Genomic DNA, 18,945 nt, shown 5'->3' on the forward strand with positions numbered 1-18,945 from the left:
ATTCTCTGTTCGGTTCCATCGTGACTATTAGTTTGTGTAGTGCTACACTTTGTGTGTTCTCTGCTTTCCATCTTCATTTTGGAGTAAAGAAGTGTCTGCAGGGTTTAAAGGGGAAGGTTTTTGTTTTCCTCTCCAACCTTTACTTCCCTGTAGATTAGCTTTACCTGCCTATCCACCATTCAGTCGGTAAAATCTTTTTTCGTTCTCTTTTAAAGATCGGATGGGGGGGCCCCATACATACCTTCGCCTTGGGCCCCCAATTTGCTAAATCCGCCACTGCATACAAGTTATGGAAGGACAAAAGACGGAGATCTGAGGGCAGCGATCAAAAGCCTGATCGGACAGCGTGAAAATACTTTTTGCAGAATTTAAATATAATCATATTAACTATATTAAAGCATAAAGGTCACTTATATTATGTTCAGTGCACATATACAGTGTAAATACATTTTATTTTGTAAAATTATAAAATACTTAAAGGTATTTGCAGTAGTTCAAAAGTTTTACAAGTATTAAGTATGATAGAAGATAACAATGTGTTTGTTATGTTCGAGAGATCTACTTGTACAAAAGTTCTGATTCTGACCAATCAAAGCTCGGCGTGTGGATCTTAACAAAATAATGACAAACATATAGAAGTTGAAGTTTACATCCAGCTTAAAAGCAACACTGTTTAATCTGCCTAATTCAGTAAGGACATCGAGTATAATAGTTATAATATTAGTTATAATATCACTGCCCCATATATAGCACAATAGATCTCACTATTGTTACCGGTTTGTATTCTGTTAAAGGAATGTGTTGCTGAGATGCATTCGTACTTTCAACTCGGATTCATAACCAGCGGTTCTTCCTGCTGTGTTTACTTACCTGCCGTGGGACCGCTTAGTGCGGTTTCTTAGGGTTTGTGAAGCCCAATAAAGAAAAAGACGCGCTAAGGACAACTTGAGCATTTGCGACAGAAATACCCACGACCACTTTCTTTCTAGATAGAGCTCAATAAATCTATATACAGCCATGTTTTGCTGGCAGCTTTTCCTTTCCACATGCGTAATGGCGTAAGCCTTTTGATTTCTCAGTTGTTCACATTGGGTATGCTCACACTACGACCACCCTGAGGAGGGCACGGCCTTGGACTCGAGACGAAAGTGGCCATGTGGACCAGACGACGAGTGGGACCCGGCTTTATTGGTAATCTTTTACTCATCTTCCATTGTTGATAAATGGGACTATCCGCCATCTATTCAATGCAGAATAGAGGCCCAGCAGATGGAACAGGACCTTGAAGAGACACGGGTGACCCTGAGAGAGAGAGAGAGAGAGAGAGAGAGAGAGAGAGAGAGAGAGACACACACGGCTGGTCTGTTCCCTGGGAAAGTTGTCTGGTAATGACAAGGTTCTGAGCTCAATTCTGGCTTTTCATAAATTTGTATTTATTGATGTTATAAACAGACGACTTCAATTTTTGTTTAAAAGTTTTTTGATTTTTTTTAAAAATACATTTTGCTGAGTGGGTACATTATTGTTATCATTACTATTATAAATCATCATGACAAATTTAAATGTAGATTATATTTGGTTTTACAGGGAAGAAATGTCAATGTCTCCTGGATCAAAGATTAAAGTGTTTGTGGTGCACGGCTCCTTAACGTTACAATCCTCCAAAATACTCAATAATACTGTCAATCTGCAGAAATCCCTTTTTCATTAAAAGAACGTATTCTATGTTTATATATTGTGCCATGGTTTTTCAACTTGGACAATCATACAGGAAGTCACTGCGGCTAGACAGGCCAGTTTCATAAAGCCACGACTAAAACGCTGTTTTGGATGCGATATACTTGTTTTTACATTGTCCAATGAACATATTTTAAATCTAGTAACTTTTTAAATGGTCAGATTGATAGTGTAAATATGCAGACGGTGACGCTGGGCAGAGGCAGGGTTCACCCTGAACAGCCGCCAGATCAACGCAGGCCGACACACAGAGACAGACACACATTCACGCTCACACGACGGCCAACTTAAGAGTCCTCAATTAACCTGAGCTGCTGCATGCGTTTGGACTGCGGGGGGGAAGTCGGAGAACAGGGAGGGAACCCACTCTGACGCGGGGAGAACGTGCAGACTCCACACAGAACGTCCAGCCCGGGTTCACAACCAGGCCCCTCTTGCTTTGAGGAGTCAGTGCCAGCCACGCGACCACCGTGCAGCCCTTATTAAGTGTAATGCAATGCCGTGACGGATTATTCTTTCTTTTCTATATAATACGAGGACTTTTTGACATACTGTACTATGGCTTTTTTATGGCTTCCTTAACATGTTATAGCATGACTTTTATGACTTTTTGGACATACTATGCCAGTGGTGCTCAACCTTTTTTTCAGCCAGGAACCCCATAACCACGCAAAGCATTTTTGGTTGAAAATTATTACATTACATTACATTACATGTCATTTAGCTGACGCTTTTATCCAAAGCGACTTACAATAAGTGCATTAAACCATGAGTCCAAACTCAGAACAACAAGAATCAAGCAAGTACAATTTCTTCAATAACGTTAAACAACAGAGTACTATCAGTACGTGCCATTTAAGTGCTACTAAAGTGCTAAACAACAAAGTGCTATCGGTAAGGGACATTTAAGTGCTACTAGAGTGCTACTACGGCGCTACCCTCCCTATTCAAGGTATAGTCGAAAAAATAAAAAATGTAATCCACAGGGATGTGCCATCAGTGTCCGATTTAATATAGAATATATACAATTCTGTTCATGAACTTAACACTTATATTGTATGGAATATTTATTAAATAACTATTTTTAATGAATGCTAATTTTCTAATAATAATAATCTCATGTAGCCCCATTCATTGAACACATACCCACATTTGAGAACCACTGTACTATATTATGAATTTCTTCAACATAAACCATAGCTTTTTTTGAGAGCATACTTTTACTTTATTTGACATACTATGACTTTGAGACTATACACTGATGTTTTTATTTCTTTTTTGACGTACAATACTATGCCTTTTAGACACACTATACTTTTTTCAACATACTACACAAACTTTAGAACTTTTTTGACATACGATACTGTGACGTAAAACAATAAAAAAATACTATACAATTACTTTTTTGCAACATACTGCACCAACACCTTTTATGACTTTTCAATATACTACACTGTTCATTATTAAGACTATAAAACTGTGATGTTTCTATACTTTTTATGACTTTATTCCTTCATTTTTACACACTATACTCAGACCTTTTATGGCTATTTTAACATACTATACTGTGACTGTTTTTAAGACACTTCACTACTTTTTCATTGGATATAATACTATGATGTTTTATGAGTTTTTGTGAAATATATGACATACACAACTTTTTTTAAAACTTATCTATGACTTAATTACTTGTTGACCTGCAATACTTTAACATTTGTATGAAATCTTTTATGACAAAGCACCAAAGTCCGATTCACACTATTCTAACATGGCAGACCTCCCTTGTCCAATTACAGTTTCTAAGCTAGGTAGCAAATAGTCCGTTTATGTGACTTTCATATCATGCTAAACTATCAATATGAAAATCCCTTCTGCATACATGCTGCCAAATTCAAGTTCATCCCATAACCCCCTTTAAAAAATTTTGAAAAATCGGCTTATGATTTCTAAAATACCACAAACACATAATGTGTATTGAGCAGCTTATTTTGTATGATTTATCTGTACGGATTTGGCCAATCGCATCCGCTAAAAAAAAAGGTCTGACAACGGATCATGTTTTTTAAATGTATATTCTGTTTGTCTACACAGAATGATCTCATGTATTAGAGCGCTGGGCTCGACTCGGAAATGGAAAAAATAAATAAAAAATTGGAAATCACATCTACTGTAGAGGTAATACTAATACTGCTTTAGAAACCATTATTTTGCACTGGAGACTGTGCATGCAATCACACACGGAATAAGTGCACTTTGACAAAAAGATAGCAGTGTACCGAGAAGTGTGGCACTGAAGCCGTGGCACGACGCGCCGCGTAGCATCAAACTACAACGTCTTCCTGTTCCCCGAGTAGAGTTTTACATCGCCACTTTGAATGTTTGCCTTTTAGGAAGGGGGTGACGCTGCAGGCGCTGTGTCACTGCAGTGTGTGTGAAGATAAAGGTGAGACTCATCAGGGGACTTTACCTCTGCAGGAGAGTTCGCAACGAGGAAAACAAGGATGATAAAGAAAAAGAAATGAGAAGGCAGGAGGACATCCAGAGGGAAGAGGACTGGCGATATTGAAATGAGTTGCACCTGTTTCCTTTAACCCAGCTCCAGTTTCCTTCTACAAACGCATGCAGATTACCCATCAAAGCCCCTCGTCGCTGCCTCCGCTCAATGGGTCCTTTGTTGCCAGTTGTTAGGGAGGCGGCCCACAAAAGTATGTAACACAAGCAGGCCACGGTGCTCTGGAACGTACAGTACATGCGAGTCTCCACCGACCACAGCGAGAACACTGGTCTTTGTTGACCGTCTATAACACTCCGGTCCACACGTGAGGCGCTGTTGACAAGCTTTTCTTCAGACAAGTGTCAGCGCTCTAAGATGGGCCCCGCCCCGTATTAGCTGTTAGGAGTTATATATAGGAGAAACTAATTATATATATATATACATATATATATATATATATATATATATATATATATATACATATATACATACACACACACACACACTTGAAGTCTACCCATGTGCAGTGCAGCCATAGTTACCAGATGCCCAAACCAGTATCTCGAGTTAAGATTTTCAGTGGATTGCACTACTTATTGGTACACTTGACATTTTGGGTTTGTCCAACTTTTAATGATATTTGATGAAAAAGGTGTTGAATTTGAAGTTGGGCTTTTCAGAGTCCACCAACTGAAACTTGTCACTTGTTTCAGCTACTAGGCCGCCTAACATTTTCGATTGAACAATACACTGATGTATTTACAGGGCCGGATTACTCTCAAGTACTTCTAATTCTGTTTCCTTTTTACCGTTCATATAATATACATCATTTGAATAACAAGTCTGAACCACATGGGTTTTCTCCGTCCTCTTTGCTGCCATTCCCTTTGATTGATAAAGTGCATCCTTTCTTGAACCTGAGACGATCACCAGGACATTACAATAAAGAACTACTGATGAATCTGCAGATGATGACGCTGACGGCTGCTGCAGCAAAAATAAATGAATCCCAGTCATACTGTTTATTGCCCATCTAACTGATGGCTTCCATAATCAATATCATATATATTTATTTCCCACGTTTCAATTTGAAAATAATCTGGACCCAGCAGCGTTCCTACTCCCTCCATGTAGTCACCACATAATTGAAAATCACTTAAGGAGTGACATTGTGGTCCCCTCGCTCCCGATCCCGGATCAGCCGTGTCCTGAAGCGCAGCTGCAGTCGTCTTAATGGCGTTCATTTAAAGAAAGTGTCCTTGATTACGTTATTATCAAGCCCATTTAGCGTCTCCGGCAGGAGAAGCACGAGGGAGGAGTGACGGCAATGTGGCGGAGCAGTGGCATTCTCCGTCACCGGATTGGACACCGAGAGGTTCAAATGCTCACCACATGGAAGGAACCCGACAATGAATGTGGCAGGGGGAAAAAGGGGGGGGGGGGGGGGGGGGGGGGGAGAACGTTCTGTATTGAGGCGCTAATTGGAAAAATTAGATCTATGAAAGGCAGCAAGTGATCTAGGCCTTCAACCTACGTCTGTGTACCGCTGTTGCAGCACAAAGAGGGGGCAACAATAAGCACTGAGGAGGAGTGGGGGATAAATAATTTAATCCATTATCTACTCTGCAAAGCTCATCAGCACTGCTACACAATGGCCACGATTGAATTGCTGATTGCATTTCTCTCCTACCCTCTAGGAGGAAAAAAAAATGCCCATGCTCCACTATGTGCTTTCAGCCTGCCAGCACAACCAAGAGCAAGAGAAAGACAGAGAGAGAGAGAGAGGGGGAGGGGGAGAGCAGTGTAGAGTGTCTCCCTCCAAGGTCAAACTACAATACAGCAATCTAATTAAGAGTATCGGAGAGTTTGCTGTACAGGGTCATCCTCCCTGTTGTGCTCACAGCCTCATAATGTCCATTATGTATTACATCATGTACTCCTATGTGTACATGATGGATGCGATGCTGCTGTGACCCCCTCCCCCCCCCGTATTATTTTTTAATTGATCAGAGTGGATCTATTAAAAAGAGTTGCAGCTGTTTGACAAGCATGTATGGGTACTGAGTGGTGTCTGAGGCTTTGTGTTGTCCACCCGGATTGCCGTGAACGTTTGTAAATTTGAGTGAAACGTCTTGATAACGATTTGATGGGAGGCGCCTGGAAAATTAGAAAGAAGTCCCGTCCGCTGCTGGATAAGAAGGATTTTAAAGTAATTTCCCATGTTGCAACTCAGTTTGCAATTTAGGTAACCGAGGGCTACCCATTTTGTTTGCATAAGTTTTCTTTTTGTATCATGCAGTGGAGAATATCTGTTCATCCAGACGGTTTGAAGAGTCTTTGAGGATCCCAGAAGTACTTTCAGAACAGCAATAAGTCAGTACAATTTCAAACATCAGCGGATGCAGATATATATATATATATATATATAAATAAATATAAGAGATATAATTAGAGAAAGGCTTAGCTCCGTGACTTTAATGTAGAGGCACAAACTGGGACAACGTTGCGCCTAAGAAAAGCCTCATCGAGCTTCCAGCGCGGCCGTAGACCTTTATTCTTGGTTAACTATCCTTTTCATGCCATCAAATCAAACGTCTCAGTGCCTCTTGACATGCTGGCCTCATGTGCGTTTACATAAAACAGAGAGAAAAGAAGTCCACATAACGCTTCGAGGTCCTGTCCACGGTCCCAGCGAGGGGGCAGTCAAGCTGCCTCTGCTCTGCTCTGTTTGTTTTATGGAGCAGAAGTGAAACCACTTTGGGGTCAGCTTGCTGCGAAAAACTGGGTTGGGTCTCCCACGGTCCGCCGGAAACGGGTCCAAAACCGATCCAGAGGGCCATTTCGAGAGATTCAGCCAACTTTCATTGACGAAAAAGAGGTCATTACTCCGCGCACAGCTTCAGCAATAACGGGATCAAACGCTCTGGACATGTTGCTCGTGTTAGGGCTGCTGGCCCCCGCTGATCAATCCCTCTTGCAGAGGTGGTTGTGCAGGTAGAGGTGCATCATTAAACAAAAAAGGAGGAAAAAAAAGGCCAAAATGTCCCCTTTCACGATGTGCAGCAATTTGGGTTCTCCATTTGCACGCCCCAAAATTAATTTGAGTGCTGTCATTATGCAAGTACAGCACAAATTGTCCAAGACCAAGTGAAACTATTTATAGCCATCGCAAGGCCTGGGAGCCAAGTGTGCCTAATGGCGTAATTTGTATTGTTAATGGTAATGCACTATCAGTTTGTTCCATTTGGCTTTGCTCAGGTGCATTTAATGGGGGCTCGGCGAACCGTTTCCGTCGGCCAGAGCTCCCCGCGGAGCGCTAGGATGTTCGGAAGGAAGGACCACAGCTCCCTCTGGTGGCTCAGGGGCAGAATAGCGAGGCGAAACCAGACCAAAAGTGCTCTCTACCTGGAGTCAACGTTAGGGGAAGCAGCAGCCTGCTTCGATGAAACAAAAAGGCAACCTCCCCCCCTTTTTTTTAAAAAAATAAAAATAAATTGATAAATAAATAGAAGTAGTCTTATTGTGAAAGGAACACGAACACACACAAATCCCACAACTGTCGAAGAACAACAAAGCAGAACAGACTTCTGAATTATTGTGTTCCTAATTAACCTCTAAATTCAGCCACAATCAATATATAGAGTGTGGCCCTTGTTTATTCTAATTGAGATGAAGTAATTATCAGACTGTATTCATCTCGTTAATGAAACAATGTTCCAATATGCCTACGGCTAAACGCTTAATTGAGCTCTATTTTCTGAGACTGGCAGCCTCTCCTTGTGTCCACGGCCACAAAGCGTCAAATATGGGTTGGAGGGCCCTTTTGTGCTCGTCTCCGTGCCGACACAAGAACAAGCTGTGGACTGGTGGAGCGTGTGGGCGCGCCGTCTCCCCCCGCAGAGCTCCCCCTCCCCCTGCTATCTATGCTCTCACCAGAGGGGCAGCAGGAGTTGGTGATACCACCATCCTGTCCCCAGTCTGGCATATTCAAGTACTCCATGTTGAGTAAGATGTGGAGCCATTATTCTGTAATTATTAAGCCAAAAGACGAGGAAACGCAAGTCAAGAGGCCCCAAAGATAAGCCCGACTGTCCACATGTGGAGAGGAACAGTTAGACCTTTTGTAGAAAAGAAACATTAAGACGACTAAATCCATCAAACAGCAGTTGTTCGATGCAGCTGAATTAATATAGACAGGTATGAACCCCAACGACTTTGGTAGTTATATAATGATATACATCATTTCAATGTTTATCAGTCTCATCAGGATATTTCCTATAATTGGGCGATAGCTGCATGTGGCGGTTCTGCGATTAGCGCTAAGTGTTAGGACTTGGAACGATGATCTTCACGCCAAACAAACACTCCACAGGCGCCAACTTACAGGCCGGGAGGGTCCACTAGGAACACTACTGCCGGGGACTGGACCCAAATGCCTGCTTTTGACAGACATCGTTTTCGGAGCTGATATATGGAGTGAAAATGGACCTAAATAAGTTTGGAGTTAATAAATACACCTGGTTAGCGTACCACTGTGTATACAGTGTAGATAAGAGTATGTCTACAAGTTGTGCTGGGACAACAAAATATAACAAATAGACTTATATTTGGTATTTGAAAGGCATTTCTTTATGATGGGCACTGGAAATCAGCAGTATAGCTAAATAAATGCTGTGACACACTGCCTTGGATAATTGTTGTGCAATTTGTTGAAAGGAGCCAGGAAAGTTATGTATTCATGTTTGGATGGTTGTTAATGGGGTCTGAAGCAGAACAGGAACTACAATTCAGAGGAACACACACACACAAAGAAGGAGAAAACGTGATTGTGGGATCACTGGAAAATAAATGCCCAAAACAAAGTCCATAACGTTATAAAGGCACTTTCAGCTTTACCTCCACCTCTGTAAACTGGACTCAAAACATCCCATTTGTTTATCATTAGTTCTCTTCTCCTGCTGTGGCCAAGTCAGCGGCTACAACAAAGGTGATGAGCACTTATATGAGATGGTAAACAGGTCAAAAATAGAGAACATCGGAGAAGGATAAAAAAATAAAAATACTTGTCACGCACCAAAGGAGACAATGGTCCATTCTTTGTTTCTTTTGCTTCTAGTTGGTCCATAAACACGTTAATACAGTATTATGTACACATGGAGCTCGGATTGTTTTGTGTTTTTGTTACAGTTTTAACATTTAAACAAGAATTTGTGCACCAAAAATGGAGTGTGCACGGGTAACATGTAGCTGAATGGCTTCCGTTACCCATCAGAGAAACACACACATTTAACTACGGTTTTAAACTAATTGAGGTTTGAGGCTTTTATCTTGCTGCTCCAAGATGTTTTGTTATTTTTAGATGCTTCACACTTGGCACTCATTCCGCCCCGATCTGGGTTTGAATTCTTTCTCACCGTTCTGACTGACTGTTTACATCCATGTTAAGTTCTCTCAACAGCTGCTCCCGCAACAAAACAATTATAATTAGACACATTCCACTGAGAGGCCGCTGCGGAGTCTGGAGGGGATACTTCTGCACTGAAACGAGGAGAGAAAAAGCATTCACCAGCATCACTTGATAAACTGGCTCCCATTGTAAATGACTTCTAATTGTGTCTCTGTCCCGGCTACCTTTTGTTAGTTCACTTTGGGGTAGATCTTTTCGTAGAAGAAGCTCTGAGCCAGGACGTAGAGTTCCCCATCTTTTTCCTGGACGGCATGGGCGCGCACAAACTGAAACTGTTCGAGAGCAAACTCGTAAAACTCATTTTCAATTTTCCAGATGTCCGACTGCTGCAGCTTGGCCATTGTCTCTTTGGTGGGGGGCTTTTTGTCCGTGGTCTTTCGCAGGTGGGACTTCTTTCCTGTGTGGGGGGGGAGAACAGAGGGAGGTCTAATGTCAGTCTCACTTTGGAGCGGAAACGACTCTGTAACATCGGCGTTACACTGTATGACGTTTGCACTACAGAGAGAGCTCACTAGTGAGAAACAGAAGAAAAAAAACCTTCAACCAAAATGTTATAATAACCACAGTTTGGAGAAGAACTAAGATGACAGCAGATTAATCGGCCAATAACCCTGTTTTCAAAATGAACAATCATTTACTGTATAAAATAGATGTGTAAATAAAAATATTAATCTAGAACTGAACATAATGAAGATCATTGTTGGAATATGTTCTATATATTTACAATGGCCGATGCACTGACCCGTGGCATATGACTGGTCAGCATCCCTTGTGCTGCAGGGCTTGTTACATTGTTAAATGCCATTCACATTGAGTGCCGCCCCCCCGACCTTGAGTGCGTACCCGTTCTGTAGAGCTCCGTGGCTCCCTTGAAGAAGCGGGGCAGCGCCGCCTCCAGGATCATGATGAAATCCTCCAGCTCCTCAGTGACTCCCACTAGCAGGTACTCTTTCAGCAGGTTGTACTTGGCCTGCTCCAGGGCCCATCTACTGCCCGCAGTCCTGCACACAAAACATTATCAACCATGATTCACTTTGGATGTTAAATGCTCCGTGATAAGTTCACTACGTACTGTGGTGCTGAACTACAATATTCAGGGAAATGGCTGTCCCCTCTCACATATTTACAGCTCTTCTTCTCAATGCCTTCAGTGAGAGTGGCAATAATCCCCGAAACCAAAAGGGCGTCCTGTACTCATTCACACAGGCTGTGTCTTTGCGTCTGATGTGGCAGGTGCAGCCACACTCACCAGCACTCCGAATGGTGGCCGCAGAAAAAGGGGATCTGAAGCCAGAGCTTCTCCGGGGCACAGTCGGACCCGCCTGACGACACGCACTCATCAAAGGTCTGAAAGATAATAGAGGCACCGTCACGCATTTCCGTACAACCGAACAATGGGCATCGAACAAAAGGGTTTGTTTAAATAAATAAAAATACCTTTTTGTCTCCTTGTTTCCTTCGTCGTAGACTGGGTCTGTAATTGTCTCCAAAACGTAGGAAGTAGTAGTACGACACCAGGCGTTCTACGGGGTCTCTCACCACATTTATGTACATGGGCTTACCCTTCGCCCCATATCTACATGAAAGAAAGGGGTTGACACATTTAATTTGCATTGAATAGACACTTGAGGATTAGTTTCAAGTCCAACACACATCAGAACACAAAGCCGCTGTCTAATTAACAGTGTTTATTGCACTAAATAAACAGCTTTTCCATCAGTGAAAGGGCGGCGGCATCAGGGGGGGCTGAGACTGTACGTTAACAGGCGCTCTCTCACTGAAGAACACTCACGCCATTAGGATAATTACCTGTGATCACTGAAATGATAGTGTCAGGGGGAGATAAGGACAACAATGCAATTAATCAACGCTCAAGCACACGTTAGCAATCAATACATGACCTCGCTTTATCTGCTCTGCTAACTGTCTGCAACGCATCTGGATATTAATGGTATTACAGGAAATGAAGGGCTTTACTTTGAGAAGTCCAGATAAGCTACATGGCCGTGGTAGAAGCCGGGCTTCATCGCTCTCCATGAGGTGACATTCCTGACAAAGCGCACCTGTAGCCAAAGATAATGGAAACTAATCACGGAGCAGCAGGGAAACAGAAAATGGAGGGAGAAAAACACAGCAGCAAACAGAAAAAGAAACACTGGGACAGAAGTGGAAATGGATGGCTTTGCTGAAGACTAATACATTTGTATTTCTGCTCAAAAGGACATGGACTCTTTTTTTTCACATTACAAAAGGATGGAGTGAGTCTTTGCCGTGTAAGATGGTTTTCTTTGTGAGAATTGACTACATGGAAATCACATTGGCTCACATTCAGCAGATCATCTGAAAAGGAAGCTCATGTGTTAAAAAAATAATCAATAGGCGATGGTAGTTAGGTGTCTTACTTTCACTAATTGTAACTTATGCAGTAGGTGAGATGTTACCTTCTGCACAAAAAGAAAACATTTTACTGAAGTTAGGTTTTAGCAAAAGTAGAGCTGGTGAAACTGTGCAATGTGGCACGTTGAGTTCAGCAGTGTTAGTTTGACATTTTAACTTCTCCCTCAAACCGACTCTCAACTGCTGCTGATAATATTTTGGGATCAGGCCGCAACCTCCGGTTCTAAAAAGTGAAGCCGATGCGAAAGGTAAACATGCGTTGTTTCAAACGGCCATCAGGGGGCGACGACTCTGGCTGCAAAAAGAAGTCGATGAGAATGACTCTTCTTCTCTCTTGATTCATTCCCTCAGTGAACATTGTAAACATGAGTTTATGGTCTCATGTCTTCTTCCATACAGCATGATGTTCATTTAGTAACTTATGGTCCATTTAGACTGAAAGAGACCATAAAGCAGGGTATGCTTTAGGGCGGGGCTACCTTGTAATTGACAGGTTGCTACCACGGCTTTAACCCTTACACTGTGGGTTTTCTGTTCATGAAAGTTAAATGTTAAAAAAGTTTTGTTCAGTTTGGTTGTACTTAGTGCCGTATCTCACGTCACTTTCTAGTTGCAAAAAAACAAAAAACGGCCAAAATGCAGAAACTCAAGGCTCAACATTTTGTTCACAAACCAGTGTTTGCTTCTAACATATAGTTTATGTTTATCATAGATATAGCTGCACTTGCATCTCTACTACAAAGAGCAGAGTACTTCACTGCCTTATATTGGATGTTATATTGGATGTTGCTAAAAAATTAGGGAGGCACGACCCCATCGTCTACAGCGGAAATTACACTGTTGGTCAATAGCATTAAATGAAAATTACAATTTTATAAAATGTTATAATGCTGTAATTCTTACCATCAAACACACTTCATGATGTCTCTCATAAATATAACTGGAGTACCAATGCCATCGGTTCACATCAAACTGCATCAATTTTCGTTGGATTCTGAGCTTTCCTAAAACCACCTCCATTTATTACTGTTATCTTTGACACACACTCTGCGGTTTGAGAGAGCAGAAATAGGACAAAGTCAAACACATTGACCAGTTTTTGGCTGAGCTAAATGCTATTGTTGGATACAAATGTTCCTGGAGTAAAATGAGTTGGGCCCAGATGTGCCAGCAGACTGATTCTTTTTCCCCCTCGTCTCCGTTTTATCATGTGCAGAGGAAACAGACTGGTTCTGAGATGGAGGAAGGGGGGGGAGCCTGATGCGAGATGGCAGACGGGATAATACCTTGGCACTAGCAAGCCAAAAATAACACCAGCAATAGCTTTGAGGCCTTTACACAACGTGTCCTAAGCTGCACTTACACTGGGTGCATTCATTTCGCTGTAACAGGCTGGAACATGTGCTGATCTGCACTGTACTGACGGACATGCAAAGCTTCATTCAAAAACCTCAATAAAAGCTGTTTCGTTTTTTTAATACCCTTGACAGCAACAATCTGGTCCTTTGTTGCCCCCTCACAGCAAGAGGGGCCCGCGGTTCAATTCCCCGGCTACCTGTGCCTTCTGTGAGGAGTTTGTATGTTCTCCCCATAGCAAACTAGGTTCTCCGGCTTCCTCCCAAAGTCCAGAGACATAAAGCTTAGGTAACTCTAAGTTATGCCCGGATGTGAGCGTAAATGGCTATCTGTCTGTGTGTCGGCCCTGCGATTGTCCAATTTCTTGACGAGGTAATAAATCAAGAGAGAAGTTAAGTCATTTTCACATAGTCTTCTATACCATCAGACTTCTTTACGCAACTGGAGGAGTTTCCCCCTGATGGTCAGCAGGAAGAATGCAGGTTTAGAGCACTTCTGCATTGGCCTCACTTTTCAGACCCAAAGGTTGCCGTCTGCAGCATGTGTATGTGTGTATGTATAAAATAATTGAAGAGGCTCTGGATTATTTACACATTATCGTATGCATATCATTAACATGATTCTTGCATTTTTTTATATTGCTGTTATCTTCAACATAGCTACCTCCTGTCGCTTACAATTGGGTGACAGTGCAGGGAAAAGCCTAATTTCCAAACTGTCCATTGGCTGTTTAGCGGAAAGTCCATACTAAAAACCTTTAGTTATTTTTTTCAATTTCAAATCAATAACGCTGGAGCAGTGACTACTATAGTCCGACTGCACTTATCTATTCATCCATCTGTAATCAACTACTGAAAACCTGTCCTTCAGTGAATGACGAGATTATTGTATTTTGTGCTGAACTTGAAATTGCCTTGAATGAAATTGTATTGCATATTTGTGTGAAAACGTTTCATGTTACAGTCAACAAGTACAACTTTGGCTTATTTTTTGTTTCCCATTTTCAGCTGCGATAATCAAAGAGCCCATAAGCCCCGTTATATGTGGAGCATCTGTTACGCCAACAAAGGACTCTTCTCTCTGTGCTTTGTTCTTCTTCTCTTTGTTGTATTAAAAACAGAATTAGTAGTCTTAGGAGAGAAATGTGCTCATGAGAGAGTTGAGTTTCTATCTAGCAGCTTTTATTGGCTGGAAATCTGAATTTACAGTCAAAGTAAAAATTGTTTAAATGACATCATAAACTCTGACCTCTCGTGTTTACAATGGTATGTTCACATCTGTGCACATGTTTGGTTTTAGTTTGCGCTACCGCTGCATCTAAAACCCAATAATGGCCGACGGCCTCACCTGGTCTTGTAGAGACATGACGGGATTGTTTTTGGTTGTATTGATGTGCAGCACATGGAAGCGATTCTTCCCGCACAGGTCGTAGGCGATGTTAGTGAAGGACGTGCTGGCCGTCTTGGGCACTCTGTTGTAGATGATGACTGCGTCTTCGTTCTCCGCCGGCGGCGACAGTTCGCGCCCGGCATCTTTACTGTGACGCTGCTCCACTTCTGCCACCTCGTGTCTGGCAATGGTGCGTTCTGTGCGGGCACAACAAATAAATTGATATTTACCATCAATTATCACACTGGTATTCTTTTTGAAAAGACAGCCGACTGTCATTTTTCAGTTGTTTTGTGGCAAGCGTTGCTTAACAGAATCAATGCAATGTTTGATTTAATGCGATTATCGACTGGCCGACATTTTCTGCTGCCTGAAAAGAAATGCTCGATGCTTGTTATTATTCTCATTTGGCAGCACACACGGTAGGCATGAGACCACCGACAATACAATTAAGAACAAAAAGACAAAAGGCACATCTGTTGCAAAAACGAAACGTAGTTTTAAAACAAAGTCTTGCCTTAATTAAGGAAAAGCCACAACGTCCTTCAAATGCAACAACATTGAAACAAGCAATTAAGCCGTTGATGATCATATTGACGGGAGGGATAATTAAGTGTTTTCTCCCACTTCTCGTCTCCGTTGAAATGTTAATTAAAGGCAATTACTGGAATGGCCTTGACAGTATCTCGTGGATCAGCTGTGTCGCTCGATGTAATGCAGCCAGCGCTTCCAGTGTCTGAACGTGAGGGGAGAGAGGGAGAGAGAGAGAGAGAGAGAGAGAGAGAGAGAGAGAGAGAGAGAGAGAGAGGCCAAATGTCTGCAGGATGTTGGTTGCATGCATTAACAAGCAGATGGAGTGATTTTGCTCTTGGCCCCGGCAATTTCCCTCTACTTACAAGATATTGTGCAGTAACGGTAGAGGCGGTCGGTTGCTCTCATTCTACTCAACGTGGGTTTAGCTTTACTGAAGTGGAAGATGTACTTCTTTCTAAGTACTCCTAACAAGTACTTATGTACAGTAAGACATGATCAAAACAAGTAAATTGGTGTGCAGCAATTGCAATGCAAAGTGTAAAAGTCTACGATAACAATGTATCATAAGTGGCCAGCCAGCAGTCTATCCGACAATTTAGAAGGGAAAAGCAAAGTTCCCTGCAAGTAAATATGTGACATACATTTCCTGAATACTACCGTTCTGATTGCAAATCAAGAAGGAAAGCTACAGGTGTTAAGAAATATCTATCCTTTTGGTTGGAAGGCGAGAACTCACTGCAACAAACAGTGGGCTTGTGTTGGCGCCGTCCAAAATTGTCTACCTGGTAAGAGCTTTTGGAAGAATTCAGCCAACAACTCGTTCTGGTAGATTTATTTCTCTGATCGCAAGCAAAGTACAAGCTGCGATTGTAATCACAGTCGAGTCCCAACAACTCTCTAGCCCGGCCCTTACATACACAGATTTCGTCACAGGTTTGTATGCATCATCCTAACTTCTATTTGGCGCTGAGATTTATCAAGGAGGAGGGTAATTCCATCTCCTCCTCTCTTTTCACAGGACTGAGCCCTGCAAGGCCAAGCCACTTTTTGATTAGACTATTCAATGACATATGGGTGTATTGTGATCCAAGACGCGTATCTATAACCGAGGAGCAGACACTCCCAGACACAAATTTCACCTTCTATGTGTTATTCTGAACTTGAGTAACCTGACACTTGATATGTCAGTTTTGTAAACAAATGTAAGCCTGAGCAACACTTTTGTGAATCGTTGTTACATTCAAATGACATTTGTAGCGGAATGCATTCAATGTTCAGCAATGAGCTATTATTTTAGTCCAAAGAAATACAATTTAAAAAACTGTTCCGCTAGTCTTGATATGCACTCGTCCACTCTCTACCGTGTGTTGTATGAAGCTTTGAAGCATGACCTCCCTGTTACAAGATGACTCCATTATATTCCATTGCCTGGTTTGATAGTGGATTTAAATTGTGTAAAAAGAAGAAAACATGATTCATGTCCAAAATACATGGCAGGGTGTAATTTGGCCTTTTCTATTTACTTAGTCAACACTAGGTGCAGAGAAGAATTTTACTAAAAACAAATAGGTATTTTTCATTCTTAATTTTTCTAAACGATTATCTTAATAGGGCGGGTTAAAACGGTGTCATTAACCGCATATACTCAGAGCAGTAACACTAAATATAACTGCACACTTTTGCCACAAATAACATAGAACTACTATAAAAAGACTCAAGCAGCCCTTTTCACGAACACATCCATTATGCAATAACGTATACTTCAGGAAGTGAACCCCGCTATGTTTGGGTCTAGACGTACCGAGTCTGGCTCTCGACTCCTCCAGCTTCTGGATCTGGTTCTCGATGAAGAGCATCGCGAGAGCAAACACCAGGACAGCCACGAGCTGGAACTTGGCCGGCATCATGGTCCTGAGAAGCCCCATCAAACCAGCGGGGGAAGCATTCCGCGGACCCGATCCCACAGCGAGGCGTCTCAGGTCATTATTTGAGCGAATGGTTAATACAGAAAAGGAGCTGCCAAAGTTGCTACTTGTGTAATGCAGCTAACCAGCTAGGTTAACTAGTCCACGTTGTTTTACTTCGCTGCTAACTAGCCTAGGTTAGCTGTTTAGCGTCACTCGTGTAACCATCAGCGGCGGTCCAACAGGGTTCGCTCCCCGTTAGCCAACTTAGCTTCTCCGCTAACTATCGTTACAAAGTCACGTAAAGCTTAAAGAAAACCAAACGCTCGTCACTCCGTACTTTAAAGTTTAGCTAAACGCTAGCTGTATTCAACCCCCACTGATAGCACCCAGTGTCCAAAGGCTCCATTTAAAATGCGACTTGGCGCTGGAGCAAAAAGAAGCCGTCAAAGCGACTCTCCAACTCCTCAAGTTGGGCTCAGGTGCTTGTTGCAGCAGGCAGCTTCTCACTTGGAGGCTCACAAACCAATGTTAGGTGTGCTTTACCGCCACCTAGTGGACCGGAGGGTGTGTACCACGGAAGATATTGGGCAAAAACAACAACAATCAACGTCGAAAACAGAGGTTTTAAAATGTCTTATTTTCTGCACAAATATTGCAGTGTTAGCGGTGGGTTTCTTTATTATTATTATTTTTATTATTTGTATTTCTTTGGTCTGTCACTGGCTCTCAGCTGTCTTTTTAAAGCTTGATTCCTCCCCTGACACATTAATCTTATCCCACATCTCCATCTCTGTACTTTATTTAAATGCTGAACATGTGCTCAGTCTTCCCCAGTGCATGACACCACTGGCACAGCTTTGAAGGTCTCTTTCCACAATGTGGTGTGAAACGTGCCCACGCCTTAAATAATGATGTTTGTGTTAGTAATTCATGTCAAACTAGCACAGGCTCTGGTGGTTAAACGTGACATGTACTTGGAATAAATTACGAGTGTAATTATTGGAAGTTTACATGACAGCCTAAAGGCCCTACATCTCAGGCCTTTTATATTAGTCTGTGCCATTAGTCAACCAGGCCACGCGTGACTTTCTGAACTGTGTCAGAGGAACTCACATTTATTGACATAACTCGGTGACAGAGTTAGGTATCTCGTCTTATAATAGAGCAGCTGATCCACACTATGTCCAATCACAGTGAAGACCAGTAACAGGGAGAAGTGAAGCTCTGCTATCTTCACCACTGATGACATGTATGCTATATCAAACTAGTTTGTTTCCTCGTGCACCGTTTGGAGGGAAGTGTGTTGAGAGACCTTAATGATATCCACAGAAAATTGGGGATGTATCACTGTATCCATAAGTTCTCTTCTTATTTGTTTTTGTGGATCTCAGGTTGTGATAGCCTCGTGCTTCATGAACACAACTAGGTCAACCAGCACACAAGGCTGTTGGATGTGACAGAGCAATAATTTGTAGTGAAACTGAGTTGACTTCCAACAGTAATTTCCCTTTCTGGCCACACATTCTGGCCACACACTTGAGCTCTAAGGCCCAATAGAGAGTGTGGGACATTCCATTTTCAACATCAAGTGATCCCTTCTAGATGTAAGATTTGCCTCCAACGATGACCTTTCAACTCCAGTGTGGGCCCTTCTCCTGCTCACT

General features: G+C 42.2%; 1 protein-coding gene across 2 annotated transcripts; it reads right to left on the reverse strand.

Moving 5' to 3' along the window:
- Positions 1-8,837: 8,837 nt before the first annotated feature.
- On the reverse strand, positions 8,838-17,783 carry hs2st1b (heparan sulfate 2-O-sulfotransferase 1b). Of its 2 annotated transcripts, XM_034530876.1 has the most exons (8): positions 17,176-17,783; positions 14,799-15,037; positions 11,676-11,761; positions 11,136-11,274; positions 10,948-11,045; positions 10,542-10,699; positions 9,863-10,095; positions 8,838-9,769 (listed from the first exon to the last, which is right to left on the reverse strand). In XM_034530876.1, the coding sequence occupies exons 1-7, from the start codon at positions 17,297-17,299 to the stop codon at positions 9,869-9,871; spliced, it is 1,071 nt and encodes a 356-aa protein (XP_034386767.1). In that variant the 5' UTR covers positions 17,300-17,783; the 3' UTR covers positions 8,838-9,769; positions 9,863-9,868. The 2 variants fall into 2 exon arrangements, with proteins under 2 accessions (XP_034386767.1, XP_034386766.1); XM_034530875.1 differs by having other exon boundaries at positions 8,838-10,095.
- Positions 17,784-18,945: the final 1,162 nt, after the last annotated feature.

The sequence above is a fragment of the Cyclopterus lumpus genome, chromosome 4 (assembly GCF_009769545.1).
Source record: "Cyclopterus lumpus isolate fCycLum1 chromosome 4, fCycLum1.pri, whole genome shotgun sequence".
Classification (NCBI taxonomy): Eukaryota; Metazoa; Chordata; class Actinopteri; order Perciformes; family Cyclopteridae; genus Cyclopterus; species Cyclopterus lumpus.

What these genes read in the sequence shown, in the direction of transcription:
- hs2st1b (XM_034530876.1), bottom strand. Translation starts at nt 17,299, where the DNA reads ATGGGGCTTCTCAGGACCATGATGCCGGCCAAGTTCCAGCTCGTGGCT. An exon ending in GGAAACAAGGAGACAAAAAG is followed by an intron (nt 11,046 to 11,135) that starts GTATTTTTATTT and finishes ATTATCTTTCAG; the next exon opens with ACCTTTGATGAGTGCGTGTC. An exon ending in GGCCACCATTCGGAGTGCTG is followed by an intron (nt 10,700 to 10,947) that starts GTGAGTGTGGCT and finishes TTTTGTGTGCAG; the next exon opens with GACTGCGGGCAGTAGATGGG.